Raw genomic sequence first — 26,546 nt, forward strand, 5'->3', positions numbered from 1 at the left:
TTTTAATTGATTAATTAACAACCAAATCACCAAAAGCAATAACAATAAACGCCAAAAGTCTCATAGGAAAATCACAAAATCAATTTGATCATATTTAACCTTTAACTTGTTGAAGTGTTTTTGTAAATTGATAAGCAAATCGTCTGTTAATCATTATTACAAGACTTAATTAATAACTTACATTGATTCAGTAATTCAATATTACAGCCAGTAAGGCAACAACTTGGCCTAACCAAAACATCAACATTTTGTGTTTGTGCTTAAATCTCGCTAGTTTCAACAAGATGAAACTCTGTGATTGTGATTAACATTACAATTATCATTTGTTTCATCGTTTAGTTTCATCTTTCACCATCTTTAACTCAATTTACTGACCAAAAGATGGACTAAGAAACACTCTTATCCCAAGCTTGATTGGCCAGTTAAACCTTAAACTCCACCTTTTGCTTAGTTTTTTTCAACATTTGCTTTTTTCGCTGCAAACTAAACTCACTTGAGTTGTTGATTTGTTCAGGTTAACTTGTTTTATTTTTACAACATGAAACAATTTACAAACCATATTATACATTAAAAATGATCAATTTGTGCTTTTAATCAACTTTAACTGTTTCTCCTAAACCAGCATTTTCACTGTAACCAACGTAACCATAAGCCAAGTTTAACCTGTTGAATAAATTTTACCCAACATTTGCTGTGTACAAAAAAACAGCAACCTTTTAATATTTGTGATCTTCACTTATTTACCTTCTTACTTTCAATTTTAATGCCTGCTGATTAATTGCTGATTATAATAGTTGATTAACTAACAATATACCTATTGTTATTTTTGCCCTAATCATCATCTTTTACATTGAAATTGTATTCTTGATACAAGAAGGAGAAGAGAAACAAAAAAGATCAACTTGAAGAGCTTTTGTTTTGTTTCCACAATAACAACAACTTGTCTTTACCTTTTTAATCTTTGCTCAGTTACAATTAATCAATTGAACATCATCTTGTTCATCATCATCTTGATCATCATCAACAACAACAATCATCTTATTCTTCTTCTTTGGATAAAACAAGATAATTCAATGATCTTCACATTTAATCAACTCACTTTATCAAGCAACAGTGAGTATCCTTTTTCAAGTGAGTCTAACTTGATTTAAATTGATCATCATTGTTCATTATGTTTAATATTGTTCAACTGTCAACTATTTAATTATAAAATATTGACAATATAATTTATGGTTAAAGCCATGGAAACGTCAGATTCAAAGTGTATTCAAATAAAATCCTACAGTTCAACCAAATCACCCTTTTCATCATCTACCTCAACAAGCAACATTTCAAGCTTACCAATGTGTCTATCAAATGTATCATTTTATCCTTTTACCTTCTCAACTTTTCGTCCATCATCACCATCAAATTCACATTTATCATGCATTTTCCAATGTTCACATGTTAATAAATCATCATCAACGTCATCCAAATCAACAACAAAAAGCAACTCTTTCTCAACGCAAAACCTTTGGATTTTAACATTAATGTTAACACTTTTTACACTGACAAGTCATCTGGCTGAAGGTTTAAGGATTCGTAGGTTAACAAGTATACCTGAAATTTGTGCCAATGTTACCGATTTAACTCATGACCAATTGATTGCTTGTCGTGAACAATCACAAGCTGTCCTGGCTGTGTCTGAAGGAACCATCAAAGGTATATTCGAGTGTCAAGAACAGTTTAAAAATGAACGCTGGAATTGCACTCCAGACGCTAAAGGAAACATCTTCAACAAAACACCTCAAAGAGGTAAGTTAAACATCTTGTTAAATTGTCATCACCTTCAAAAACCATTATCACTGTGATCGTGAAAAATGACAACAGAATCGTTCATGCCAATGAGTTAAGTGTGAAAACAATGCAAATTTTGACTTCAACTTCAACTGTCAATTTAAACTTGTCAAGTTGAAGGATGAAGAGGATGACAAAATGAATATGTTTAGGATATTTCAATTTTTCATTTAACGGTCAACATTTACCAGAACCGGCTTTTAGGTAAAATGATTTTAGGTTGAAATGTTGATATTGTTTGATTTGGTCCACTTTATTTGTATACTGAAGCAACAATTGAAATATCTTTTTTTGAAGCCCATTTTTAGCCCATCATCATTTTCACCGTCTTAGTTCATCTTCATCAACCACCTTTTTCATGATAACATGAAAAAGGATATGAATTATTTTTCATCATTTCTTTCATTCACTCGACCCGAATCTTGGAAAAGCATTGAAATGAACAAAAAAAACTTATCTAATTTCATCTCTTTGCTTACTTCACATCATTTTGTTCAGGGATTATCTTGATTATCATTTCAAATGATTCATTTCAATCTCTTAATTGTCATCTAACTCACAATTATCTCTCTTTCCCTGTAATCCACATTCAAGTATATTATAATCAATCAATCCATCATCTTAACAATCAGTTTAGATAATCTTTTCTCAATCATATTATGCTTTTTTCCTATTTTTGGTCCTTATTTTTAGTCTTTGTCAATTGATTTTCACCATTTTCATCATTTTCATTGTTTCAACATTTTCAAGATTTTTCTTAATTGTAGTTACACAAAAGAAACAATTATTAAGACAAACTAATCAGTGACTAATTGAGAGTTAAATGAGCTGAAAATCATAAAACACTTCATCTTGAAAGCTCAATAACAATACAAGATAAACGTTTAAGATTTGTTATGAAACTCATTGTTAAATTTATTGTTACTTATTGTTACACTAATTACAACACTTATTACACTTATTGTTAGCCTTCTTGACAACAATTAAGATGAGAGATGATTGAAATGTTCCTTATTTACCAAATTGACCAATTGTTTGATCCAAGGCAATTGGAAACACTTTCATATTGAACATCAGTAATTTCATTAATCAATTAGATCTTAATTGTAATGATGATTTGCTATTAATCACTTTAAATAATCTTGAAATGATCATTTAACACCAACATTAATAATGTTACATTGTTTACCCTGAAGTAACCTTTTTTGTGTGTTTCATTTGAAATGCATTTCTTTGCTTGTTTAGTATGCATTTTATATTTTTATCATTAAATGATTAAGATTGAAATTAATTTTATGCTAATCAACAAATATTGGTTTACCTTTTGTTTACAGCTTTTGCTTTGTTGTTTCTGTCTGTTGATTATCTCTGTGAACTCGATTAATTTCAATTGAAAATGTTTACATCCTAAAGACACTCCTTACCTACGAGTTGAATCAACTAAATTGTTATATGTGTTAACGCAATTTTATTGTTATTATATTGTTGCTCACATTATCATTATTATTAGACAATTATTATTACAGTAAAGGTAAAACTCTTTGGGAGGTCGAACCCTGGGTTAGTAACTTAATTTTACCCGAAATTGAAAATTACATTACAAATGTAAAAGAGGCTTGGTTTTTACCTGTTGTTGTTTTTTTGCTTCATTTTTTGCACCATTTTTTGATTACTGTTGATTCATTTCAATTCATTTAATAGTCACAGAGTCAATTTAAGTTTAAATTATCCAACAATTTGTTTCTCGTTTCAACCAATTCGGTACATTATCTACAATTAAGACAATCATCTCTTGAATGGCTACTGTTTTTGGATTTTGCAGCATTTTGATTAAGACATTTTCACTTTTGTATTGACGTTTCAAGCTTACTGATCTGACTTTAACTTGTAAATAGTATCCTTTAGTTGTTGTTGATTTATTAATTGTGATACTTAGAGATATTTAGATTGTCAGGTTAATAGATTGCCTTTAATGCGCTTAATGTGTCAACTTTGGTAGGAAATAAATCAAACTAACAACCTTTTTTACACTCCATTTTTACACATTGGATGATTGATTGGCAGTTTAATGATACTTTTTCAGTGTGCTTGTTTAATTGTAACATTTCTGATAGATTAGGTAATGTTTAATCACCATGAATCCAAGTTTAATCTCGAAAGTTTCCTCATTTGCTTTAATTAATTTCATTTTTAATCTTACCGCTCAAAATTTCAATGCATTTGGTAACGCCTTTTTACCGCTTCTTTTATCTTATTATTATTTTTAACTTATTGTGTTTATTTTGTTTAGTTTATTAATTACAAATGTTATTTTTCACCCTTTTTTGTTTCTGTCAACAGGTAGTCAAGAGACAGCCTTCTTCTATGCAATTACCAGTTCAGGTGTGGTCCACTCATTAAGTCAAACTTGTCGAAGTGGTAACATAACTGATTGTAGCTGTGATAGACGTATGACATCTTCATCTGACGGTGGCTGGAAATGGGGTGGCTGTTCAGATAATATTGATTATGCCATGAATTTTGCAAAGAAATTTGTCGATTCTCCAGACGAGGAAGTTCTTAAACGTAAACCTGATGATCCTGAAGCACTGATGAATCTACACAATAATAGAGCTGGTCGATTGGTTAGTACCATTATTGATATTATATTATGTTAGCTACTTGTCTCTTATTTAATAATACAGTAGTCATTAGACTTAAGTTAACAGATTTTCTTGCGTGGACCGGCCAGCCGCGACAGCTTTTAAGGCGCCGTCTACCCCTTGCTACCTAGGTGTTTTACCGACCCATAGGCGCTAGGCTTTATCCAGCTTAGCTGGGAATCCATCAGGAAGGGAGGATGGGATAGTCCAGGGGGCTTAAGCCTGGGTGAGCGACTACTGTATGTTGCCTTAACCTCAGGGCTTGGGCGAGATTCGAACGCTAACCCCAAGATGCAGATTACAACATATGAAGATTAGCAGTCTTATCGCCAACGCTAACCACTAGGCTAACGTTAAGTTAACAAAAGGCCATATTTTTTTCATAGTCGCCATCTAACAAGAAATAAAAGTACCTTTAAGATCGAATTTAATTTTGTCCATTTCTCTATTGTCTAGTTTCTCTGAAAACTAATTATCACCGAGATGGCGACACCTGAAAATTAACTTAAGTGTGGTCCTATTTTGTTAACTTAAGTCTAATGACTACTGTATCAGATATTGAATATGAAGTAAATAGTTTTTGTTATTTTTAAAATTGTTATTCCTCAATTGCAACTTGAAACCTTTCTTACAAATCAAAAGAGACAACTTTTGTTAAAAGAAGAAACCAACTTTACCGATCTAAAAATATACCTTTTTACCTCAGTCCAACAGTAAACCTTGATTACTTTGTCAGACTTTTCGAGTCAATTACATTTTATACTTCTCACTTACTCAAGTAACTATTAACTTGCCTTTACAATTGAAACAAACAAACCTTTCTTACTTCGAAACAATCTTCTTCAAGATGTCTTTATTCAATTTATTGTACTTGCTATACTTAAAAAAGGGTTTTCTAAACTAACTTGTTTCATTGTCTCTATTTTTTAGGCTGTATATCGTAAAATGGAGAGTAGATGTCGGTGCCACGGTATTTCTGGTTCTTGTGAATTGAAAACATGTTGGAGAGTTTTACCTAATTTCTCACAAGTTGGCAGTTATTTGAAAGAAAAGTATGAAAAATCAATCAAAATAAAGAGAAATGTCAAAAGCAAAGACAAAAAAGGTATCTCTAAAAGGAGGAGAGGTCGTAAAGCTGATCAGGTTAACGAAGATGACTTGGTTTATATTCGTAAATCTCCCAACTATTGTGAGCATGCACCTCATTTGGGCATTTTGGGTACTTCAGGTCGCCGTTGTAATAAAAACTCAGAGGGACCAGATTCTTGTGACCATTTGTGCTGTGGTCGGGGCTATAATACCCAAACTATTGTTAAACCTGGCCTTTGTAACTGTCGTTTTCGCTGGTGCTGTCAAGTTATTTGTGATCCTTGTCAATCAAAGGAGGAATTAATTTATACGTGTAAATAGCAAGTTTTACAAAAGCAACTCATCAACATACAAATGATTGAAGTAACATCTCAAATCTGAAGATCATGATCGTAGCTAAAAAGCAAGTCAAAGTAAAGTTTATACAAATTGAAGGAAAGATTGTTTTACCAGTTATCATCTTTCAAAATGTCTTTTATTGTGTTATAAAGTTAAATCATTTTGATTGTGGTCTATGAAACAAAGACAAGGTGATCGAAAACCTGCCAAAATTTATTCCGTCAAAGAGAAGGGTAAATTACAAATCCTCTTCGCTACCTTTTTGCATTTCTCCTGGTTGGTCATCTCTTTATAACCTACAAGTTACCTGACAAAACCTTAAATTGACCATAACAATGCAATTTTTGAGCTTTTTTGAGCATCAACTTTGAGCACCGATATTATCATTGCTGTGTGTTTAGGCATGCATTATTATTGATTAGACCCGACTTACAAGAGGGATAAACAAAGAAGGCGGAAGGAAGGCCAAAAAAGCAAAGCGATCTTCTCAAAGAAATAAACTAATCCGTCTTAATGTGAGCTTTTCATGGTCTATCTCAAGTTCAAGAACTTTTTCTCACTGAAAACAAGTAATACAACTGATTATCAATTACCTTCATCGCTTTCAAAAGATTCACCAAAAGAAGGATCAAAAAGCCAAACCTCTAAAATAATTCAATACTGGAACCTGAGATGGGATTAAGATGATGACCGTTATTATCATGTTCAGAAGAAAAATTAAAAAGATTCAATAAGTTCATGTGTAAATGAAGATCAATGAAGATCATGGAAAGCGTTATAATGATAATACGACTTGGAATCTGTATTTAGCTGCACGCAATGGTTTGGTCACTAAGTGATTTTAATCATTGGAAACATTATGCTTGAAATTACAAGAGAGAATATATCTGATTAATTTGAGACAATCCGTTTACTTAATTGGGACGATTAATATCAAACGGAGTTGAAAAACACAAGAATTAACTTATCCTTTGATAAAAAAGAAGCATTTTTATTGCAATTATTAAATTGATTATTATTTTTAAATACTAAAGCAGTTATTGAAGAAACACACAGCCAATTATTGGAACATTAAGAATCTCTTCTCTTGAATCCATTCAACTATTCAATCCATTTCAAGTGTTTTCAACAATTTCAAGTCAATTAATTTTCTTAAGCCAGCCAGGATGGTTGAATAATCCAATTTTGCTATTTAGTGAAAACTGCTCTTCAAAATACAATTTATATCTTATTCCAATAACTAATTTGTTAATACATTACCAATGATTGCTTTTTTGTATTATAATAAACTTAAATTGCATTTTGTTTTTATTATACCCTTTAACTAAACCATTGTGAACAATTATTTACACTTTGCTATTATAAATGGTCAATAAAATGTTGAACATTGAGAAGAAAGGGAATCAAATTTAAATTGAAGTGATCCGAATTGATGAATCTAAAACATCTCGAGTAAATTAGTTGAGATTGGGTTGAGTTTGAAAAGTCAACCATCCTTTAGATACTAAAGAAGACAAAGAAGAGGAAGATTGAGATGAGAAGGTTGAAAAAAAGGTTGACATGAAAAAAAAGGATTGAAACGTTTGTTACCAACAAGATCATTATTCATTTGTTACTTTTCTCATTTTGCATCTTTATTGTTATTAGCATTGTAAAGGGGTAAACAGTGAAGGAGTTAAAAGTGGTCAAGAGTTATAATGGCTGTAAGACTTTAAATTTGGCCAATTTAACCTTTTGCTTTTTTTTGCTTGGATCTGTTGAACCCTTTCTTTGCTAGACCTCACAAGGTTAACATTAGTTCCAGTTAAATTGATTTGCAAAAATATATGTAAACCTGGTAAGGTATTCAATCCTGTGTCTGTGTGAGTTTATTTGTATTGAAAAATGTCCAGAATTGTCCAGTATTTTTGGTGCAATTATTATTATAGATATATTTCATTATAACAATTATGCATTGTACGAAAAATTCAGTGTTCAAAGATTAACCAAACACATATATAAACACGGACTCTTTTCATCGCTAATAATAGGTTATAGAGGAATAAATTGTTGGTTAATAATGATCACAAGAATTATAAGTTAAAGTAAAGGTTGACAATTAATAATAATCAAGATTAGCGGTTGAAAAAATTTGAAAGCTTTTAAGCTTGTGAAAAGCGAAACAAAATAATAACTTTAAGCCTACAATTGGTTACTAAGGTAGGAAGGTAAGTTCAAGGTAGGTAAATGGACAGTTTACATCTGTATTATATTGGGGTTGTTGTTAGTAGTAAGTAGGGGATATTGATAACTTAAGGGGAGGCCTTAACGCGCGCATGCCAAATAGAAAAAAGGGGAGAAAAAGGGGAAATATTCCAACTTGCTAGCTCTAGCCTAAGCCTGATTGACAGGTTAAGACTTTGAACAAACAGAAATTTTGCCTGAAGCAAACTTTCGAACAACCGACATTCTCGCGAAAGATCAATTCAAACTTCCAAACTCGAGCTTTCCGATTCGCTAAGAATGAACTCTGCGATGCGCGATTCGAAAAATATTTTCGAGAAAGCGTTGAGTTTGAACCTACAGGTCATTCGCTCCTGTGCTTTCGTGAAGTTAACTTCTCTCGCGTTCAACGTTTCGACCCTGAAATTTCAACACTAGATTCTTGATTTTCAAATTGATTATACCTTTTATTCTTTTCATTTCAATTCAATAAATTTACAATTAAGATGTCTTCAACAAGTGAAACTTCTTTTTTTGACAATATGCTTAATGTAGACGACATTGACTATGATGCGCTACTTTACGATTTCATTATGAATGATCCAAATGACGATCTTTTGTGCATCCAAGCTGCTAATGATTTCATGAACGCAGGTGAAGAGAATGGTTTTGATGCGATTATGAATGATGAGAGTGATGATCTGCTGTGCATCCAAAGTTCCAGGGATTTTGAAACAGCTAACGAAGAGATTCAACTTGATGCTCTCGTTAATAACCAACAAGATGATGAAATTTGCGCGAACATTTCGCTACCTATTGTTGAACTCAGTGAATCTAATGATTGTTCTATGCTTGAGTTGAATGAGGAAGTGCAATTGATTCCATCAACACCTCAACCAAATGAATTACCCTCTTCACCACCAACCATACCATCTGCTAATTCTTCCTCATCCCAACCAAGTTCGTCATCCACCGATTCCTCCCCATTGCAATCAAGTTTACTTTCCACTGAGTCTCCTTCTTCCGAACCAATTGAACCACCGGCATCACCTGCAAATAATCAGCTAGACCAACATCAAGTAGGTTTCGGTGCGAACGACTTCGACATTGAATTCAATGTTGTTGAAGAAGGTCCATGGCAAACCAACCCAATTTTCCATTCAAAAAAGAAGTTACTTCGAGCAAAACTTGCTTACGATAATGGTAGTGTCATAGACATCTTGACCATTCAAGATGCTATCAATAGTGCTTACGAACGATTTGTTCAAAACTTGATTCAAGACGCTGGCAGTGAAGATAGAATTTTCATGACTTTCAGAAATGTATCTGAAAATAGAGAACTCTACATTTCCTTCTCGAAAAAGAATTTCGTCAAAGAGGAGTTTCTTGCTAGAGCGTATAAGCTAGCACAATCCGCAGGTAACTTCATTGATGGAGGTATATTTGATATCACAATTCAAATAATCGAGAATATCACCGGGAGAGGCAGACAAACCATAAGTAAATTGATGCCAGGATCTTTAAGATCTAATATGAAGCGAAGTGTGGTTAATATCATAAATGATGATCATAATTGCGGATACTATGCTATAGCTGTAGGCAAATACTACGTTGATAATATTGCTGACCAAGGAAGCAACTGCAATTGGCAAAAAATTCGTAAATCTAACCCTGCACATCGTAAAATGGCAGGAACTCTTTTCACCGAACTAGGAATGACCAGTGAGTGTGCTCAACCTATGAATATGAATATATTGTATACAGCTCAGCAGAAGTTAAATGATTACCAGATAATTGTGATTGACCGCAAAACGCAACTTGCAATTTTTAAAGGTGAAGAAAGAAAGAAGAAAATCATCCTTGAATACAGCGAACCAAGTCATTATAACATGATAACTTCGCTCAAAGGATATCTTGAATGTGATGATTTCTGCACTAGGTGTTGGATAAAATTGAATTCAACTCGGAATCATTTTTGCAAAGATGCCTGCAGTTGCTGCGGAAACATCAGTTCTTGCAAACTTGAGACTGAAGTAAATTGCCAGGACTGCCACATAACCTTCAAATCATCTTTGTGTTATGATAATCATTTAGCAAATGATAACTGCAACAAGAGATTGAAATGTGAACGCTGCTGGATTGTACACAACCAAAACGATAAACACGAGTGTGATGTATATGTTTGTAACACCTGCGGCGATAGTTATACAAAGTCTCCACACTACTGCTTCATCAAACCTTTGAGTATTGAAAAATTAGCAGAAGAGGATGAATCGCCTCGAATTCTTATCTGTTATGATATAGAATCAATGCAGGTTCCCATAAATGAAAATGAACTCCTACACAAACCTAACTTGCTTATTGCACATACTTTATGTTCAAAATGTCTTGATCATACGACATCTACAAGAACATCAGATGAATGTAGCACTTGCGGTTCTAATGAGCATGTTTGGTATGGAGTCGATTGCGTGAAACAGTTCTGCGATTATCTTTATAATGAAATATCCCCAAAAGCGTTCAAAAACAAAGCTAAAGTTGACATCATTGCCCACAATCAAAGAGGTTATGATGGACATTTCATAGTTCAAGATTTTTACCAGCGAGATTTTCAAGCAACTCCTAACTTGATAATGACTGGTTCTAAAATCCTCTGCTCAAGCATGGAAAACTTGAGATTTATTGACAGTCTTAGCTTGTTCATGCAGCCACTTAGCTCTCTCTGCAAATCCTTCAACATAACTGAAATGAAGAAAGGATTCTTTCCACATCTTTTCAACAAAGAGTCTAATCAAAACTATGTCGGAGAGATTCCTGCTTTGCATTACTATCAACCGAGTTCCATGAAACCAAGTCAACAACGCGAGTTCATTGAATGGTACAACAAGCAGTTAAACTCTGTTTTTGACTTCAAGAAAGAAATAATAGAATATTGTCGCTCGGATGTTCAAATCTTGATGACTTCAATATTGAGATTTACAAAGCTCTTTCAATCGATCACCGGTCTGAATCCAATGACTAGAAATTTCACTTTAGCATCTGTAGCAATGGAGGTATTCAGAGCTTCAATGTTACCCAAAAAAGCTCTAGGGATAACACCTATTTCCGGATACGCAGAACGAAAACAGTCAATGTCAGCCGCAGCATGGCTTGATTCAATACAGAAAGAAAGAGATATTAAGATTGAACGTGAATGGAGGTGCGGACCATTTTATGCTGACGGATTCGATCCTAAGACTAAAGAAGTATTCGAATTCTGGGGGTGTTACTTCCATGGATGTGAGTTTTGCTACCCTGACAGATCGATAAAAGTGAAAATGAATGAGAAAGAACTTCCGATAACCTCTCTTTATGAAAAAGTACAACTCAAAAAGCAGTACTATGCTCATCGAGGATACAAACTTACCGAGATATGGGAGCATGATTTCAACAATGCTGAAATGTACACAAAAGAAAGAATTAGTCACTATTCAACAATAAAGAATGTGGGGCCGATAAACATAAGAGAAAGCTTTTTCGGTGGAAGGACAAATAACATCAAATTTTATCATAAATGCGCACCAGGTGAAAGGATAAGATACCTTGATTTCACATCGCTTTATCCTTACGTTCTTAAAAAGTATAAATATCCTCTAGTTCACCCTACTCTGATACAAGAAAATTTCCAACATCCTGCTGCATACTTCGGTTTCATCAAGTGTAAAGTTCTACCGCCAAAATCTCTAAATATCGCTGTACTACCAATGCGAATAGCTAAAAAATTAATGTTTCCTCTTTGCCGAACATGTGCCGAAACATTCAATCAAGGTTCCTGCAGTCACTCTGATGATGAACGTGCTTTAACCAATACTTGGACATCAGTTGAACTCTTAGAAGCTTTCAAATATGGATACAAACCTCTTAAAACGTACCAAGTTTTACACTACGGAAGGACTGAAAAAGCTTCACTATTCTCTAGATATGTTCAAATGTGGCTAAAAATTAAACAAGAAGCAAGCGGTTGGCCATCATGGTGTGTCACTGAAGAAGACAAACAAAAATATATTGCAGACTATGAAAAGGCTGAAGGAGTTAAGCTAGATGCATCATCGATAGAGAAGAACCCTGGCAAACGAAGTATTGCTAAGCTAATGTTGAATAGTTTCTGGGGGAAACTAGCACAAAACCCTAACTTACCTCAAACGAAAATCACTAGAAGTTATGCAGATCTTTGGACTTTGCTTTCTGATGATGACCGCGAAGTTTTAGGAATGCATGAAGCGAATGAGAATACGTTAATTACTCAATCAAAATTCAAGGATGATAATAACGAGCGCGTTGTTCCAGGGAAAACAAACATAGCAGTCGCAAGTTTTGTTACTGCTTACGCGCGTCTCGAACTATTCCGCCTCATCCAAAGAATAGAATCACATAGGGAGGGAAGAGTATTATACTTTGACACCGACTCCGTAGTCTTCATAGAGAAAGATGATGATCCTACTATTGAATGCGGTGATTATCTAGGAGAATTAACAGATGAAGTTCCGGACGGATTTGTTTGTGATACTTTCGTTACTCTTGGTCCTAAAAACTATGGATATGAGATTGTCAATGACGAAGGAGAACGCAAAGCAATAATTAAAGTAAAAGGTATCAAACTTACTTCTGCTGTGCTTGATCTCATCTCTATTGAAAAACTTGTCTGCATGGCGAACGCATACATCCAAAGAAATAACGAAAGTATTCAAGTTCAACAATCAAATATTGTATCTGACAAATTCAAACACTTTGTTAAAACGAGGAATTTTGAGAAAATATACAGAGCCGTCTCAGAAAAACGGAGACTCATTGGGAACAACACAAGGCCATATGGTTATGTTGATTAGTATAACCAATTATTTGTATTCTATTTTATTCAAAACCAATAAAAATAATTGAAAAATAAACACTTTACGCAGAAAATCATTTGCAAATTAGCACTTCATGTTGAAATATATGAAAAAGTTTTCACTTTATGCACAAAATAAATTAAAAATTATCACTTTATGCAGAAAATTACTTTAAAATTTGCCAATTATGTACAATCGTATTGTAATAACATAGGAAATTTTTTTGTTTTATGTACTAATTAATTTTAAAATTAACACTTTATGCAGAAATATTTGGAAAAGTTTTCACTTTATGCACAAACAAATTAAAAAATTAGCACTTCATGCAGAAATATTCGAAAAAGTTTGCAATTTCTGGAGAAAATCTCACATTTTACTGTAACAGCTGCAAAAGATTAACATGTTTTACCAAAAAGTAGGGCGTGTCAGCAGCTTTAAAATGTAGGGCGTAACCTCATCGATTTGATGAAACTAGAGGCATACTTGTTTCTGATTGGATGATTCAGATCTTATTGAGCATGACAGGGAGCAAAGTGACCTTCTCAAGGGAGCAGAATGACCGATGAGGTTGTATATAATTCGAGAACTAACCATCTTAACTTCATAACAAGTTCATCTCTCGACTTACTAACTTCTCTTAAACTTTTACTCAAACTTACTAAACTCTTACTTTAGTGCTCAAAGTTTTCTACTCATTTTCACTAAGTTCTTTTTTTTCTTGTAATACTCATTATATCAATAATGCCTCGTTCATCATCTAGTGCAAGGGATCGATCTCGATCAACTCACCGTGCAGCATCACGCTCACGATCACGATCTCCTCATGCTAGCAGATCACATCGGAGTAGACGAGCAAGGTCTATCTCTCCCTATCAAAAGAAGCCCACTACCTTCTTCAAGTTCAATGCTGCAACTAATGAATTCCGTAAACTTCAAATGACTAATGATGACTACTACATCTCTATCGAAGGAGTGCGAGGTTCATCAGTTAAGAGAGTCATTGAGAAAATGCACTCTGCTTACTCTCGTAATGAAAGCGATGCAGAGACAGATATCTATACGGACTATGTATATGATTGGTTGGTTCATGCATATCTTGTCAAATGCAGAGAGCATGAATCGGTTGCAAAGCAGTTGAATGCTACTGAAGGTCGTGTTATTGTTTACTGCGATCCTAATGATACTCTACTTTCCTGTGGACTTGCAAATGATGATAAGGATGTAGACAATCCTGCTAAGTGGAAAGGAAAAAATTTACTTGGTACTGCATTGATGCAAGTTAGGTACACCATGAAAGAAGAATGGAAAGCCGACCATTTGGATAGCAAAGGAAAATATATCTTCAAGAAGAATAACTAATAATGTTTATTTAAAACATCTTTTGTACTTGACTAATTTTCATTTTCTAATTTCGATTTTCTATTTCAACTTATAATAAAATAACTTTCACTATGAACACTTTTAAATTCATTCATCCCTTTACTTGTATGGTCGCGGGGCCTACTTCAAGTGGTAAAACTGTCTTAGTTGAAGCCTTATTGAAGAATCATAAACACACTATCGGTAACATCAGCGAAAAACCGAAAATTATTTGGTGTCATGGACAAATGCAGGAAAGATATCAGAATAATACTCTGATTGAATATCATGAAGGTCTATCTGAAGACGCTGCATCCTATGATATTATTGTCATCGACGATCTTATGAATGAACTAGGCTCAGATAATCGCCTATTGAACTTATTCACAAAAGGAAGTCATCATATGAACATAAGTGTCATCTTCATAGTGCAAAATGTTTTTCATCAAGGCAAGAACATGAGAGGGATAAGTTTGAATTGTCAATACATGATCATCATGAAGAATCCAAGAGATAAATCGCAAATTCATTGCTTAGCTAGACAACTTTACCCAACAAAAGTGAAGAAATTCATCAAAGTGTTTGAAGATGCAACGAAAAATCCATATAGTTATTTAAAGATAGATTTAACTCCAAAAACTCCTGAACATCTACGTTTGCAAACAGATATTATAATCAAGCATCCTAAAGATAAAGTCTCAGTGTATGAAATATGATATCTTCACATTTAAAAGAAAGTATCCCTACTCTTGAACTCATGAGTAATATCAAAAGTAAAAAACTTCGTGAACAATTCCTGCTTGACCAATACAAAGTATCGGATAAAATATATAAAGCAATACGTGAAATCGCTGAGAATTTAATTCATAAGAATATTCCTTTAGAAACTCATCATAAGAAGAAGCTTCAGAGATATAAAAAAGATATTGTTAACATAGTTCATGATAAAGCAAAAACAAGAAGGAAATCACATATAAAACAATCCGGTGGTTATCTTCCTATAATTTTACCCGTTGTTTTGTCGTTAATTCAATCAATGATAAATGGCTGATTTCATAAAGAAACAATATCCGGTCTTAACATCTGAAGAAGGAACTGATAATAAGAATATTAATATCAAAAAAGAATCAACAAAAGTGAAAGAATCATGCTGTGAACCTTCGAAACTATTGATAAAGAATATTGCAATCATAGCTACAACTCTCGCTCAAAAGGGTTTTGTTGATAGTAATGGACGCGTAATATTTCAAGGTAAACCCATAGAAGGAAGCAATATAGGAGATCTTCTTTGTATTGCAATGAGAGAAGATACAATATCAAAAGGTGTTGAAGAGTTCAGTCATTTACTTTCAATAGCTAAAATTAAACCTGCATTAGTGCTAAATAAAGAGCTTCGTAAAAGACTTAGAAATAGAAAAATAAAGACAAAACCACCAACTTTGAATCACGGAATTGTATTCCCTAACAGCATGCTTGATAAGGGAACTTATTCATCAGCAAACATCAACATCAGTGAGGCAAGTGAGTCAGCTATCAATGAAGATAATGATGAAGAAACACACACAATCTTGGAAGAAAATGAAACCATACCGGATCTATATAAAAAGCGTAAATTACCTGAAGAAAGTACAAAAAAGGCAACGAAAAAACGAAAACAAAGTTTAATTCATCTACGTAGTCCCTATTCATTAAGACCAAGCCCCCAAAAACCTACAAAATATGGATGGATCAGCTCAGAATAAGATTGATAAAGTTCTTCGCTCTATTTATTATACTCCTGATAACCCCTCTGGTTTTGCATCATTAGATAAGTTGTATTCCGAAGCTAAGAAAAAAATCCCTAATCTGACTAATGCAGATGTAAGAAAATGGGCCTCATCTCAATTAACTTATACTCTTCATAAACCGGTGCGTAAAAACTATAAAAGAAATAGGATAATAGTGAATGATATCGATGAACAATGGGAAGCTGATTTAGTTGAAATGCAGGAATTCTCAAAAGCGAACAAAGGCTATCGTTACATACTAACTATCATTGATGTATTCAGCAAGTATGCATGGGGATTACCTCTTAAAAATAAATCTGGAAAAGAACTAACAGAAGCATTTGCAAATTTGTTAAAGAGTCGAAGACCTGCAGCTATTAGAACTGATATGGGCAAAGAGTTTGTCAATGTTCAGGTGCAGAAGTTATTATCTAACTATGGTATCAGATTTTATACGTCAAGTAACAGAGATATTAAATGTGCTGTGATTGAAAGGTTTAATAGAACTTTAAAAAGTAAAATGTTCAAATATTTTACAGCAAAGGGAACTAGAAGATATTTTGATGTGTTGCCGTCGTTAATTCAAGGATACAATAACTCGCATCACCGCTCTATAAAGATGTCACCTGCTGCAGTCAATGAAGCGAATAAACAACTCGTTTTTGAGAATCTTTATGGGAAGAAGAGTTTACTGGAACTTTATTTGCAACCTAAGAATTCATCAAAGTTGAACGAAAATGATCAAGTCAGAAAAGTGCATAAGTTCAATCCATTCGATAAAGGATTTTACCCTAATTGGACTGATCAAACGTATAAAATCACTAAGATAGATAAAGGTCAAAAATTACCGGTATATGAGTTAACTGATCAGGCAGGAGAAGTCCTAAAAGAGAAAAAGTTTTACGACAAAGAATTGCAAAAAGTAACTACAAATACGCATAGAGTTGAAAAGATACTGAAAAGAAGAGTATATAAAGGTAATATTCAATACTTCGTAAAATGGATCGGATATTCAGCAAATTATAATTCATGGATCAATTCGGAGGACTTGACGACGGTGGAGTGATTAGCTCAAAACTTTATCTTTTTGTAGGTCAAATTATTACGTTGTTCACTATAGTTTTGATATCATTGATTAATATATCTCTAAACACTGGTGATCAAAAACTATGGATAACTCTTTTGTCAATGTCTTTAGGCTGCATATTACCCACACCTAAGTTCAGTAGTAAAACTCCTGTACTATTCGAAAGGGCAAACAGCAGTGATATAAAGACAAATGTATAATGAAAATGTAACTATGTACTAAAATGTCTCACTCATTTTACATAACGCTTCCTAGTAATGTTCATTTTGAAAATAAATTAAGTGATTATACTACATATCTACCTTCTCCTATTAATTTGACTGACAATTATGAAGTAGCATTAACAGAGATATGCTATACTAAAAGCTGGTTCAATCTACAAGGAATACCTTATCTATCTCTTATTTCTGATGGAGGGATTTTTCTAAGGCAATATTCTGATTTGCAACCGGGTAACTACGACTCAGTAGAAGACCTTGTAGAATTAATCAATGGTCAAATTGTTAAAAAGTTTTCGCGACCCAATGATAAACAAAGTACACTACCAATACTATATTATGATAAATACTCAAAAAGAGCCCACATGGTAAAGGGTGAGATAGTTGAAGGGAGTATTACGCAGAAGGCACTTGTTCATCTCGATGATGAACTGGAGGATATTCTCGGGTTCACAGAACTAAGTTCCCAGCAACAGAGTGATGTGAATGCAATCAAGTTTGTCAGCTTTGCTCAAATCAAAGAAAAAAAGAAAACAGCTTGTCGTTTAACCGACATTAAGGCTGGCGTGCATTCCTTGATGGTTTATTCTGATATTGTAGCCCCTAACATTGTTGGAAATGTGTATGCAAATCTGCTGCGAACCGTCCCTCTTGACGAGAACGCAAAGTTTGGCGATGACGTCAATGTTACTTTTACGAGGCCTTACTACAAACCATTGTCGGCAAACACTTTCAATAAAGTGCATATTAATATAAAGGATGATTCAGGACGTGATATTGATTTTCGCTTTGGAAAAGTTAGCGTGACATTACATTTTAAGAAAAAATGGAAAACTATTATTTAAAGCAAGCAGGTAATGGACTTCCTCTGCAGATATTTACAGGTGCAAGATATCAAAGAGGTGCAGGTTTCTTCGGAAGGATATTTACTACGCAAATTCTACCGATTCTCAGATATTTAGGCTCTAAAGCTATTGGAACTGGAAAAGCAATCTTTGATGATATAAAGACATCATCAACAAATCGTATTATTGATACAGTCAATGAAATAGCTAGAGAGGCTATAAAAAGGAAAGTACCACCAAGCAGTGCATCAAATTCGACTAATCAAACCGGAGAAGGTATAAAAAGGAAAAAACGGAAGATAGATCATAGTAAATTTGACTTTTTAAAATGAGTTCTATTCATAAACTTTCCCCTGAGGCTTTCTTACCTGAATTGGATCTTTTTACAGTACCTGCTACGCAAAAATCAGTAGAGTGTGGATATGAAACGCAGCATAGATCTATTTCAAGTCTTGAGTCAGCTAAGAGCATGATAGAGTTTCATGTTCCTACATCTGAAAATGAGTATATTTTAATGCATGAAACTTATTTGTACATCAAAATACAACTCACTGTTGCTTCAAAAGATGAAAAGGTTCCTGTTGACTGGAAGAAAATCATTCCGGTTAATAATCTTCTTCACTCTCTCATAAAGAAAGTAGAACTTAGTATTGGAAATAAAAGTGTAACTACATCAAATGAGCTATATGCTTACCGCGCTTACATTGAAAATTTGCTTGGATTTGCTAATTCAGCTAAGAAATCTCATCTTGCTTCTTGTTTATGGTTTGATGATGATTCTGAAAGATCATCATATTTCATTCCTGATGACAAGTCAAATAGCTCGAAAATTGTTGATCTTTATGGTCGACTTCACTTAGACTTAACTTTTCAAGGCAAAGCATTACTTGGCGGTTGTGATGTTAAGGTCAAAATCATACCGAATGATGTTAGTTTCAGTTTCATGTATCCGAATAACATCAAGTTGGAGATGAAGGTACACGATGCATCTCTATTTGTTCACCGACTTCGAGCAACACAGCAACTTGTGACGGCGCATAATAAAGCGTTAGCATTGGCTCCTGTGAAATATCCTATTTCTCGTATTGATATGCGTCAAATGATTATCAATGCAAATTCAATGGATGCAATGATTGATAATATCGTAATTGGTCAACTTCCTCGCCGAATGTTTCTATTCTTTGTGTCGCATAACGCTCTCAATGGTAATTGCAGTTCTAACCCATTCAAATTCGATAATTTCAACTTATCACACGCTGCATGTTATCTTGATAGTGTTCAGTATCCTGCATGTCCATATCAACCTGACTTTGATAATGGAAATTATATTCGTGAGTTTAACAGTCTTTTTCAAGCAATGAATATGAATGCGACTGATTCTAGCATTGATATAACACGTAAACAGTTTGGAAAAGATAAAATGATTCTTGCTTTCAACTTTGCTCCGGATTTATCCCATGGATGTGGAATGGTTGGCCATGTTAATCCTATCAAAAGAGGAACAATGCGCGTCTATTTAAGGTTCAAACAAGCTCTAGAAGAAATGATTGATGCTGTTCTATTTTGTGAATATGATAATTTGCTTGAAATTGATGTAGATCGAAACATTCATACTGACTATAATTAATAAAATAAAATGTTTGATTATGAAATTGCAAAATGTCTTGAAAATTCCCCTGACTTCAGAGGTGTTTACCCCCGGGATAAAGTACCTAACTTTACTACTTATCCCTTTTCTATCATTGTTAATACCGATAAAGCATCTCAGCCTGGCAGGCATTGGGTGGCTGTGCGATGTTCAGAAAAAACTTGTGAATACTTTGACTCCTTTGGTCTGCCACCGCTTTATTCGGAATTCAAAAAACTGTTTTCTAAGAAAACACTCGCATGGAACAGTAGATGTGTGCAACACTCATCATCGCGTACATGTGGTCAATTTTGTATTGCTTTCATCAAAGCAAGAAACCTTGGAATTAAATATAATGATTTCATAAAAAGGTTTAACAATGATCTTCGAAAGAATGACAAAGTAGTGATAAGAGCAGCAACCACTGTTTAGTGCATTTCATTTGCTTGATGACTATGGATACAACAACATCTCCTGCTGTTACTAACATTGTAGTTAAGTACTTCTTAAACTTTCATATTAACCTGGATTTTCTCAAATTTGCGTTATCATGTGTTGATTATCGACCAAAGCGATTCAATGGAGCTATTGTTAAGGATTTCGGGTGTTGTTTACTCGTTTTCAGAAATGGGAAAGTTAATGTGGTTGGAAATAAAACGCTTGATCAAGCAGAGAATGCTATAATCGAATTTTGCAAAGCTATTGGTCAGCCTTGCGACTACACTGAAAGGAAAATAGTAAACTTGGTAGCTGTTGCAAAGTTTGCACAGCAAATAAATCTATGTAAACTTCTAGAAAAGTATCCGAATGATTTCACTTACTATCCTGAACTATATCCAGCGGCATATGCAAAGGATGATAAAGGAAAAGTGTTAATATTTCATACAGGAAAACTTGTATTCACGGGATTCAAAAATATTGAGGATGTTAATTTAGTTTTTCAAAGAATTTCAGCTTTATTTTCTACTTTACTTAATAAAGATGCATGATTAATTGATAAGTTTCAATCGTACAATTTTGGTTATTTCTTTTCTACATATTGGACACGTTTCAAGTCTTGGTGTACATTCAATGCATGAGCAGGCATGATCGCAAGGCAAGAATGCGCAACCAATCTCATTTTCATAGCAAATCGAGCATGTATATCTGTCTAAATTTCCGACAGAAGGTGTAGGAGCATCGTTTTCCGTTTTAGGTGCATCAATATAGCTTTTCTTGCAATTTTCGATAAAATCTTGACCTTTTTTGATGTATACGAAGCAGCAGTTAGGGAAAATATTGGCATGTATTGCCCATGGATCATCACCAGCTTGCCATTTAGTCAATGATCCATCGCAATGATAGCAGCATACTATGTCAAATAGCTTTCTGTAGTAAAAACCTGCTTCAGCGAGGTCTCTAATATTGATTGTATCAGCTAGAGGCCAATCATCAAAAGTTAGGATACGCTTAACTATATCCTTATACTCAGGATGTATTGCTTGTACTGATGAATAAGTTGGATATCCCCGGGAAAATGTAACAACTCTTATGTCTAATGCTTCTTTGCCCTGATGATTTACTTGCATCGGATGAGATTGTCTCTGCATACTTCGAAGTGATTGATCGATCGCTGCATATTTAATATAAGTTGCTGACTTTCTAAGAACTTCTTGTGCTCTTCTACTACCGATTGTAGGCTTATTGTCTTCAATGTTGACCCTTGAGACATTGAAGTTGAGGAGGGGAGACGGTGTATCAGAAGGACCTGGTGTTTCAGGTAAAGATGCATAACCCGTTCTGTCTACTTCGTCGTACCCTTCAGCTGATACTGAGTGTTGAGAACAAGCATTATTATTGTTGGCCCTTGATACATTGAAGTTGAGGAGGGGAGACGGTGTATCAGAAGGACTTGGTGTTTCAGGTAAAGATTCATCGTCTTCTTCGTCGTACCCTTCAGTTGATACTGACTGTTGAGAACTAGTATCTAGGAGTATATTTATCCTATTGTTATATTCCTCATCGACATGCATAGTAGAAACACCTTCATCTGGATGTAAATATGCAAGTTGAATGTTGCCTACATTGTATCCTAAAATGAAGGGGCAAATCGGACTTTGTTGTCTATGATCAACCCAATGCAAATCGTATACTAAAGGAACATTATATTCATAATGACAGAAAGCACATTTAACAAGTCTTTCTTTCCCTGTATAATAAAATCCATCGATCACTAGCTCATATCGAGATTCAATTCCGTTTGTCCAATTGTCGAAACCTTGATAGAAAGACTGCAGTCTGTTCTTTTCATCTTTCATGTCAGAAGCAGATTGAGGATGGGCTTGACGTGGGTTCATGGTTTTAGATAGTACTAGTTTTGAGATGATGTTGAAATTGTAGTAAATATGTTGACGTTACTATACCAAAAGCAGAAGGATAAATGAAAAAGTCTCTGTCTTACCCTGCTTCTTATTGCAAACTAATCAAGGAAGTAGAAGGAGCTATGACTTCCGAGTATTGAGTTAACTAGAGCTAACTAGTTAGTTACCAATCTGCAACTATAGTTACGCGCATGTTCATAAGCTTGTCTTAATTGTACCTACCTTAATCGTACCTGCCTTGTACTTGTCTTAATTGCGCATGTCTTAATTGTTGGTATCTTAATTGTACTTGTCTTAATTGCGCATGTCTTAATTGCTGGTATCTTAATTGTACTTGTCTTAATTGTTGGTATCTTGATTGCGCATGTCTTAATTGTTGGTATCTTAATTGTACTTGTCTTAATTGTTGGTATCTTAATTGCGCATGTCTTAATTGTTAGTATCTTAATTGTACTTGTCTTAATTGTTGGTATCTTAATTGTACTTGTCTTAATTGTTGGTATCTTAATTGTACTTGTCTTAATTGCGCATGTCTTAATTGTTAGTATCTTAATTGTACTTGTCTTAATTGTTGGTATCTTAATCGTACTTGTCGCAATTGTTGGTATCTTAATTGTACTTCTCTTAATTGTAGCTATCTTTGTCATAATACATTCAATTTGAACATATGATGTTAATCTGATTTACTATGGTACAGGATTTAATCACTTTAAAGTTGAACTGATTAAACCATAAACTGATTAATATTGGGGTATAAGTATGTTGAAGTTTTGCTTACCAAGGTATTCGATTTACATACACCGATCTAGTCACTATGCCTATCCTCCGTGATATCACCTCCGTTAAATCTATCCCCAATACAAGTGTTACCCCTATCAATACACCTTCCCTTCTCAAAAAGTTCAAATCAATTGAAAAGGGCAGAGGCATTTACTCTGATGCAGTTTATTTTAATGCTGTGTTCACTCTACTATGCAAGTTTTTTGTCGATGACGAAACTGTCATCAAAAGTAACTCAAAGTTTTCCATACTGAAAAAATACTGCAGCTGCACAAACGTGAAAATGTCAAGAATATATGGTGCTGCGACTGGGGACCCTCGTCTGGCCATAAATTGTACACCCTCAACTGTAGTGAGAGAAGCCCGCAAATGTGCGAAGATTGGCGAGAAGCTTTTGGTAGTAACAGCCAGCTTCAATGATATAAAAAAGGATAAGGCACACTCTCGTTTAGTAATCCTGCATCGCGATACCTCATATCGTATGACGGTTTATGATCCTATGGTACCCCTAGAAGTGAGCCCTGGCAGTATCGAGAAAATCATTGCCAAAAAATTGAATATAAGATATGCTGATATAGCTAGTGGAAGACAGGAACTTGGGGAGAGAACCTGCGTTATAAACAGCCTTAAAAAAGCTGTTGAAATTATGGCTGGCCAAAAGAAATTGAAAATTGTAAAAAAAATATGACTTTGTTGCGAAAAAATATATTCAATAAAGTATTTCCGTTTATTGGTTGTTTTGTTTATTTCCCCCTTGTTCTTTCCCTTTTCCTGTTTAGCATGCGCGAGTTAAGGCCTCCCCTTAAGTTATCAATATCCCCTACTTACTACTGTTGTTGTTGTGGATGGTGATGATGATGAGTTTTGACCTTCTTGACCTTTCAAAAGTGACATTGTAAGAGATGTAAAGTAATCATTATTACTTTCATCATCTTCAGAATAGTCTTTCACAAGAAAGGTAAGGATGCTTTATTTTGGCTTAAGTTTGTACTTTCTAAAGGGCAATCGCTCACACACATCGGGTAACATTTAACAGGGTAAAGGAAAGCTAAGTGCGATAATTGAGTTGTGTTGGGCGAGAAGAAACAATTACCTAATTTGAAAAGGTAAACTTTTCCTTTGACTTCCTTAAGAAGTTCAATGCTTTTTCTGTCTCTTTTCAACAGTGAATAGCCAAAAATAAGATAAGATAGAAAAACAAATAAAAAAATCTTTAAAATAAAACGCTGTGTCAATGTTGCTCCACTTGGATGTGTTATTACTTTGTATCTAGTGCTTGAATTATCTGGTAAACTTTGGTAATTTTGGCTGTTTGTTTGTGTTACCTACTTTCCTTGTTCTTACCTGCAAAAAAATAATGATATTATTATTACTACAAATGAAGAGGCTTAAGTAAAAATAAAAATAAAATAGAACTTACTTTCTCGAAACATCTTTAACTTTCTAAACAAAAGCAGCTATCTACAGTAACATTATGCCTTTCATGTTTTTTATGGAAGTCACTGTTTATCTTACCTTTTTTCATGATTATTGTTGAATCTTTATGTAAATTGTTAGTCGCAGTGTTACACAGCCTATTCTTACTGAGGCGAGTTGAGGCTTATTTGGTTTCTAAAATTTAAGCTTCTTTTATATGATATATTTGATGAATTTATATTTTAGCACAAATACAAAATTGAACATTAAAAAAATACACTTGAGAATACAGTCAAATCGTTTGCAGCCTATTAAATAGAGAAACCGAATTTATAATTTCCTAAAAACAATTGAAAACTGGTAAATTGCACAATTAAACAAATGATTTTATCCATCAACAGTGATATTAAACTCAAAAAAAAATTGAAGCAAAATATTAATTTATAATATTAAGCAAATATTCGCTAATGTTTAAAACTGGGATAATAGATGGCGCAAGCTCTTTGAACAATCTGTGTTTTCTTGTTGTTATCAATTCAATTGGACTTTATATTTAGTTTTGTTTAATTAATTTTATATCAGTTGAATCTTTCGTTCATCGTAATTTCATCAAATTTAATGAACACCCAGTGACTCCACAGTAAAGATTAGTTTCTCATTTCTTTTTTGTGTATAACTAATTTAAGTTGGAACAAAGTACAAAAATTAAGAATCAAAATACAAGCCAAAAGCTTAAAAGCCATCAGAATCAATTGAATTTATCTAATAATCTTAAATTTAATTTTCTTATTGTTCAAACGCTTTTCCCTTTTATCAGATCTTTCTTCAGATTCCTTTCACCCTCAAATGAAGATAACAAGTAATATAAATTATTACGGCTCATTGTTAGACTTCAAACTAAACAGCATTTAGACTGTAATTTAATATTTAATTTTAACCAAACAATTTATAGTTGAGCGGATACTCTTTTTATAAAGTATTGTTCACTTGGATATTGATATCGCCAATTCTGATAAGGTTGATCAATTAATTCAATGGTTTACTGTTGAATGAGCTTGTATTGTATTAGAGATAAATTAATGGTAAATTAATCCAGCAAAACCATCTAAATAAACTAAATAATTTGCCATTTATAAATTGCCTCTTTAATGAAGGATAATTTGTGCTTGTTTTGTTTGTATTTTCATCTGAAATGCCAAAAGTATTAACTCTGTAATGATATTTGTGTGCGTTTCTTGCCACAATTTAAGTTGATTGAACAAGAAAAATACTGTCAAGATATTAATGTCAACAACAGCCTTTAGTGTAAATACAATCTTAAACCAAATAAAATTGGAATCAAGAATGATCAGCTTATGATTAATTGTGTGTCAAATGATATACTTGCCTGACTAATAAGTTATTTACATTGATCAAAAATTATCCAACTCTCAACTCTAATCAATAAAGTTACTTCAAAATGAACAGATAACACACAATTTTCATTCACTTAACCATATTTCAATGATAAATTTATCTTACGGTGATGTTTGTGATAACAAAAAAGCAATTTCATCAACCTTTGATATAGTAAAATGAAAATCATCAATGAAACGTTCAGTTTCATTCATCGATTTACCAATTTGTTTCACTTTTCACTATCAACGTTCAATTGCTTTTTATTACAACCATTTTTTCTGTCTAATTTCTCTGTCGTTGAGTCTCTTCATGTCGCTTCAAGGAGGTCCTCCAGCATTAATCATGATAAATTGAACAAGAACCGTTCATAATAACCAGTCATTCGTTAATTAACAATAATAACTATTACAATCATCATAATCAACGGAAATGACATTGCAACACCCATTCAACGGCAAATCTAAATTATTATCATTTGATAACATTCAAAGTTGAAGATTTATGGAATTAATAGTTGTCTATTAATTGATTTCCACCATTAAAAACGTTTCCGTGGCACAATTCACTGTTATATGGCCAAAAAACTCTTCTTTTGCGTTGACAACAGCTTGATAGGTAATTTAAGGTAATGTGTGTAAATTGTGTCAATCAATCATCAATTGTTTTACCTCAATTGATTACATTATTGCAAGTTACCGACAACCTGTTTGATGA

At 33.6% G+C, this 26,546-nt stretch overlaps 2 protein-coding genes and 1 long non-coding RNA gene across 4 annotated transcripts; 1 reads left to right on the plus strand and 2 right to left on the minus strand.

Moving 5' to 3' along the window:
• The first annotated feature begins 502 nt into the window (after positions 1 to 502).
• Positions 503 to 7,230, plus strand: LOC107367082 (protein Wnt-7b). 2 transcript variants are annotated; one of them, XM_025161864.2, is made up of 4 exons: positions 503 to 1,131; positions 1,240 to 1,794; positions 4,177 to 4,460; positions 5,409 to 7,230. In XM_025161864.2, exons 1-4 carry the CDS (start codon positions 1,074 to 1,076, stop codon positions 5,886 to 5,888), a joined length of 1,377 nt encoding a protein of 458 aa, XP_025017632.2. In that variant the 5' UTR covers positions 503 to 1,073; the 3' UTR covers positions 5,889 to 7,230. The 2 variants fall into 2 exon arrangements, with proteins under 2 accessions (XP_025017632.2, XP_025017633.2); XM_025161865.2 differs by having other exon boundaries at positions 927 to 1,113.
• On the minus strand, positions 7,197 to 24,828 carry LOC107367083 (uncharacterized). The gene is made up of 3 exons (XR_003083227.2): positions 24,439 to 24,828; positions 24,112 to 24,362; positions 7,197 to 7,410 (listed from the first exon to the last, which is right to left on the minus strand). It is a non-coding gene; the product is annotated as an uncharacterized LOC107367083 (long non-coding RNA).
• On the minus strand, positions 20,783 to 22,735 carry LOC149093291 (uncharacterized). The gene has a single exon (XM_089268873.1). It carries the CDS (start codon positions 22,212 to 22,214, stop codon positions 20,868 to 20,870), a length of 1,347 nt encoding a protein of 448 aa, XP_089124999.1. The 5' UTR covers positions 22,215 to 22,735; the 3' UTR covers positions 20,783 to 20,867.
• Positions 24,829 to 26,546: the final 1,718 nt, after the last annotated feature.

This window comes from Tetranychus urticae, chromosome 3, assembly GCF_039701765.1.
Source record: "Tetranychus urticae isolate SD_2017Ah chromosome 3, NJAU_TeUrti_SD_1.0, whole genome shotgun sequence".
NCBI classification, from domain to species: domain Eukaryota; kingdom Metazoa; phylum Arthropoda; class Arachnida; order Trombidiformes; family Tetranychidae; genus Tetranychus; species Tetranychus urticae.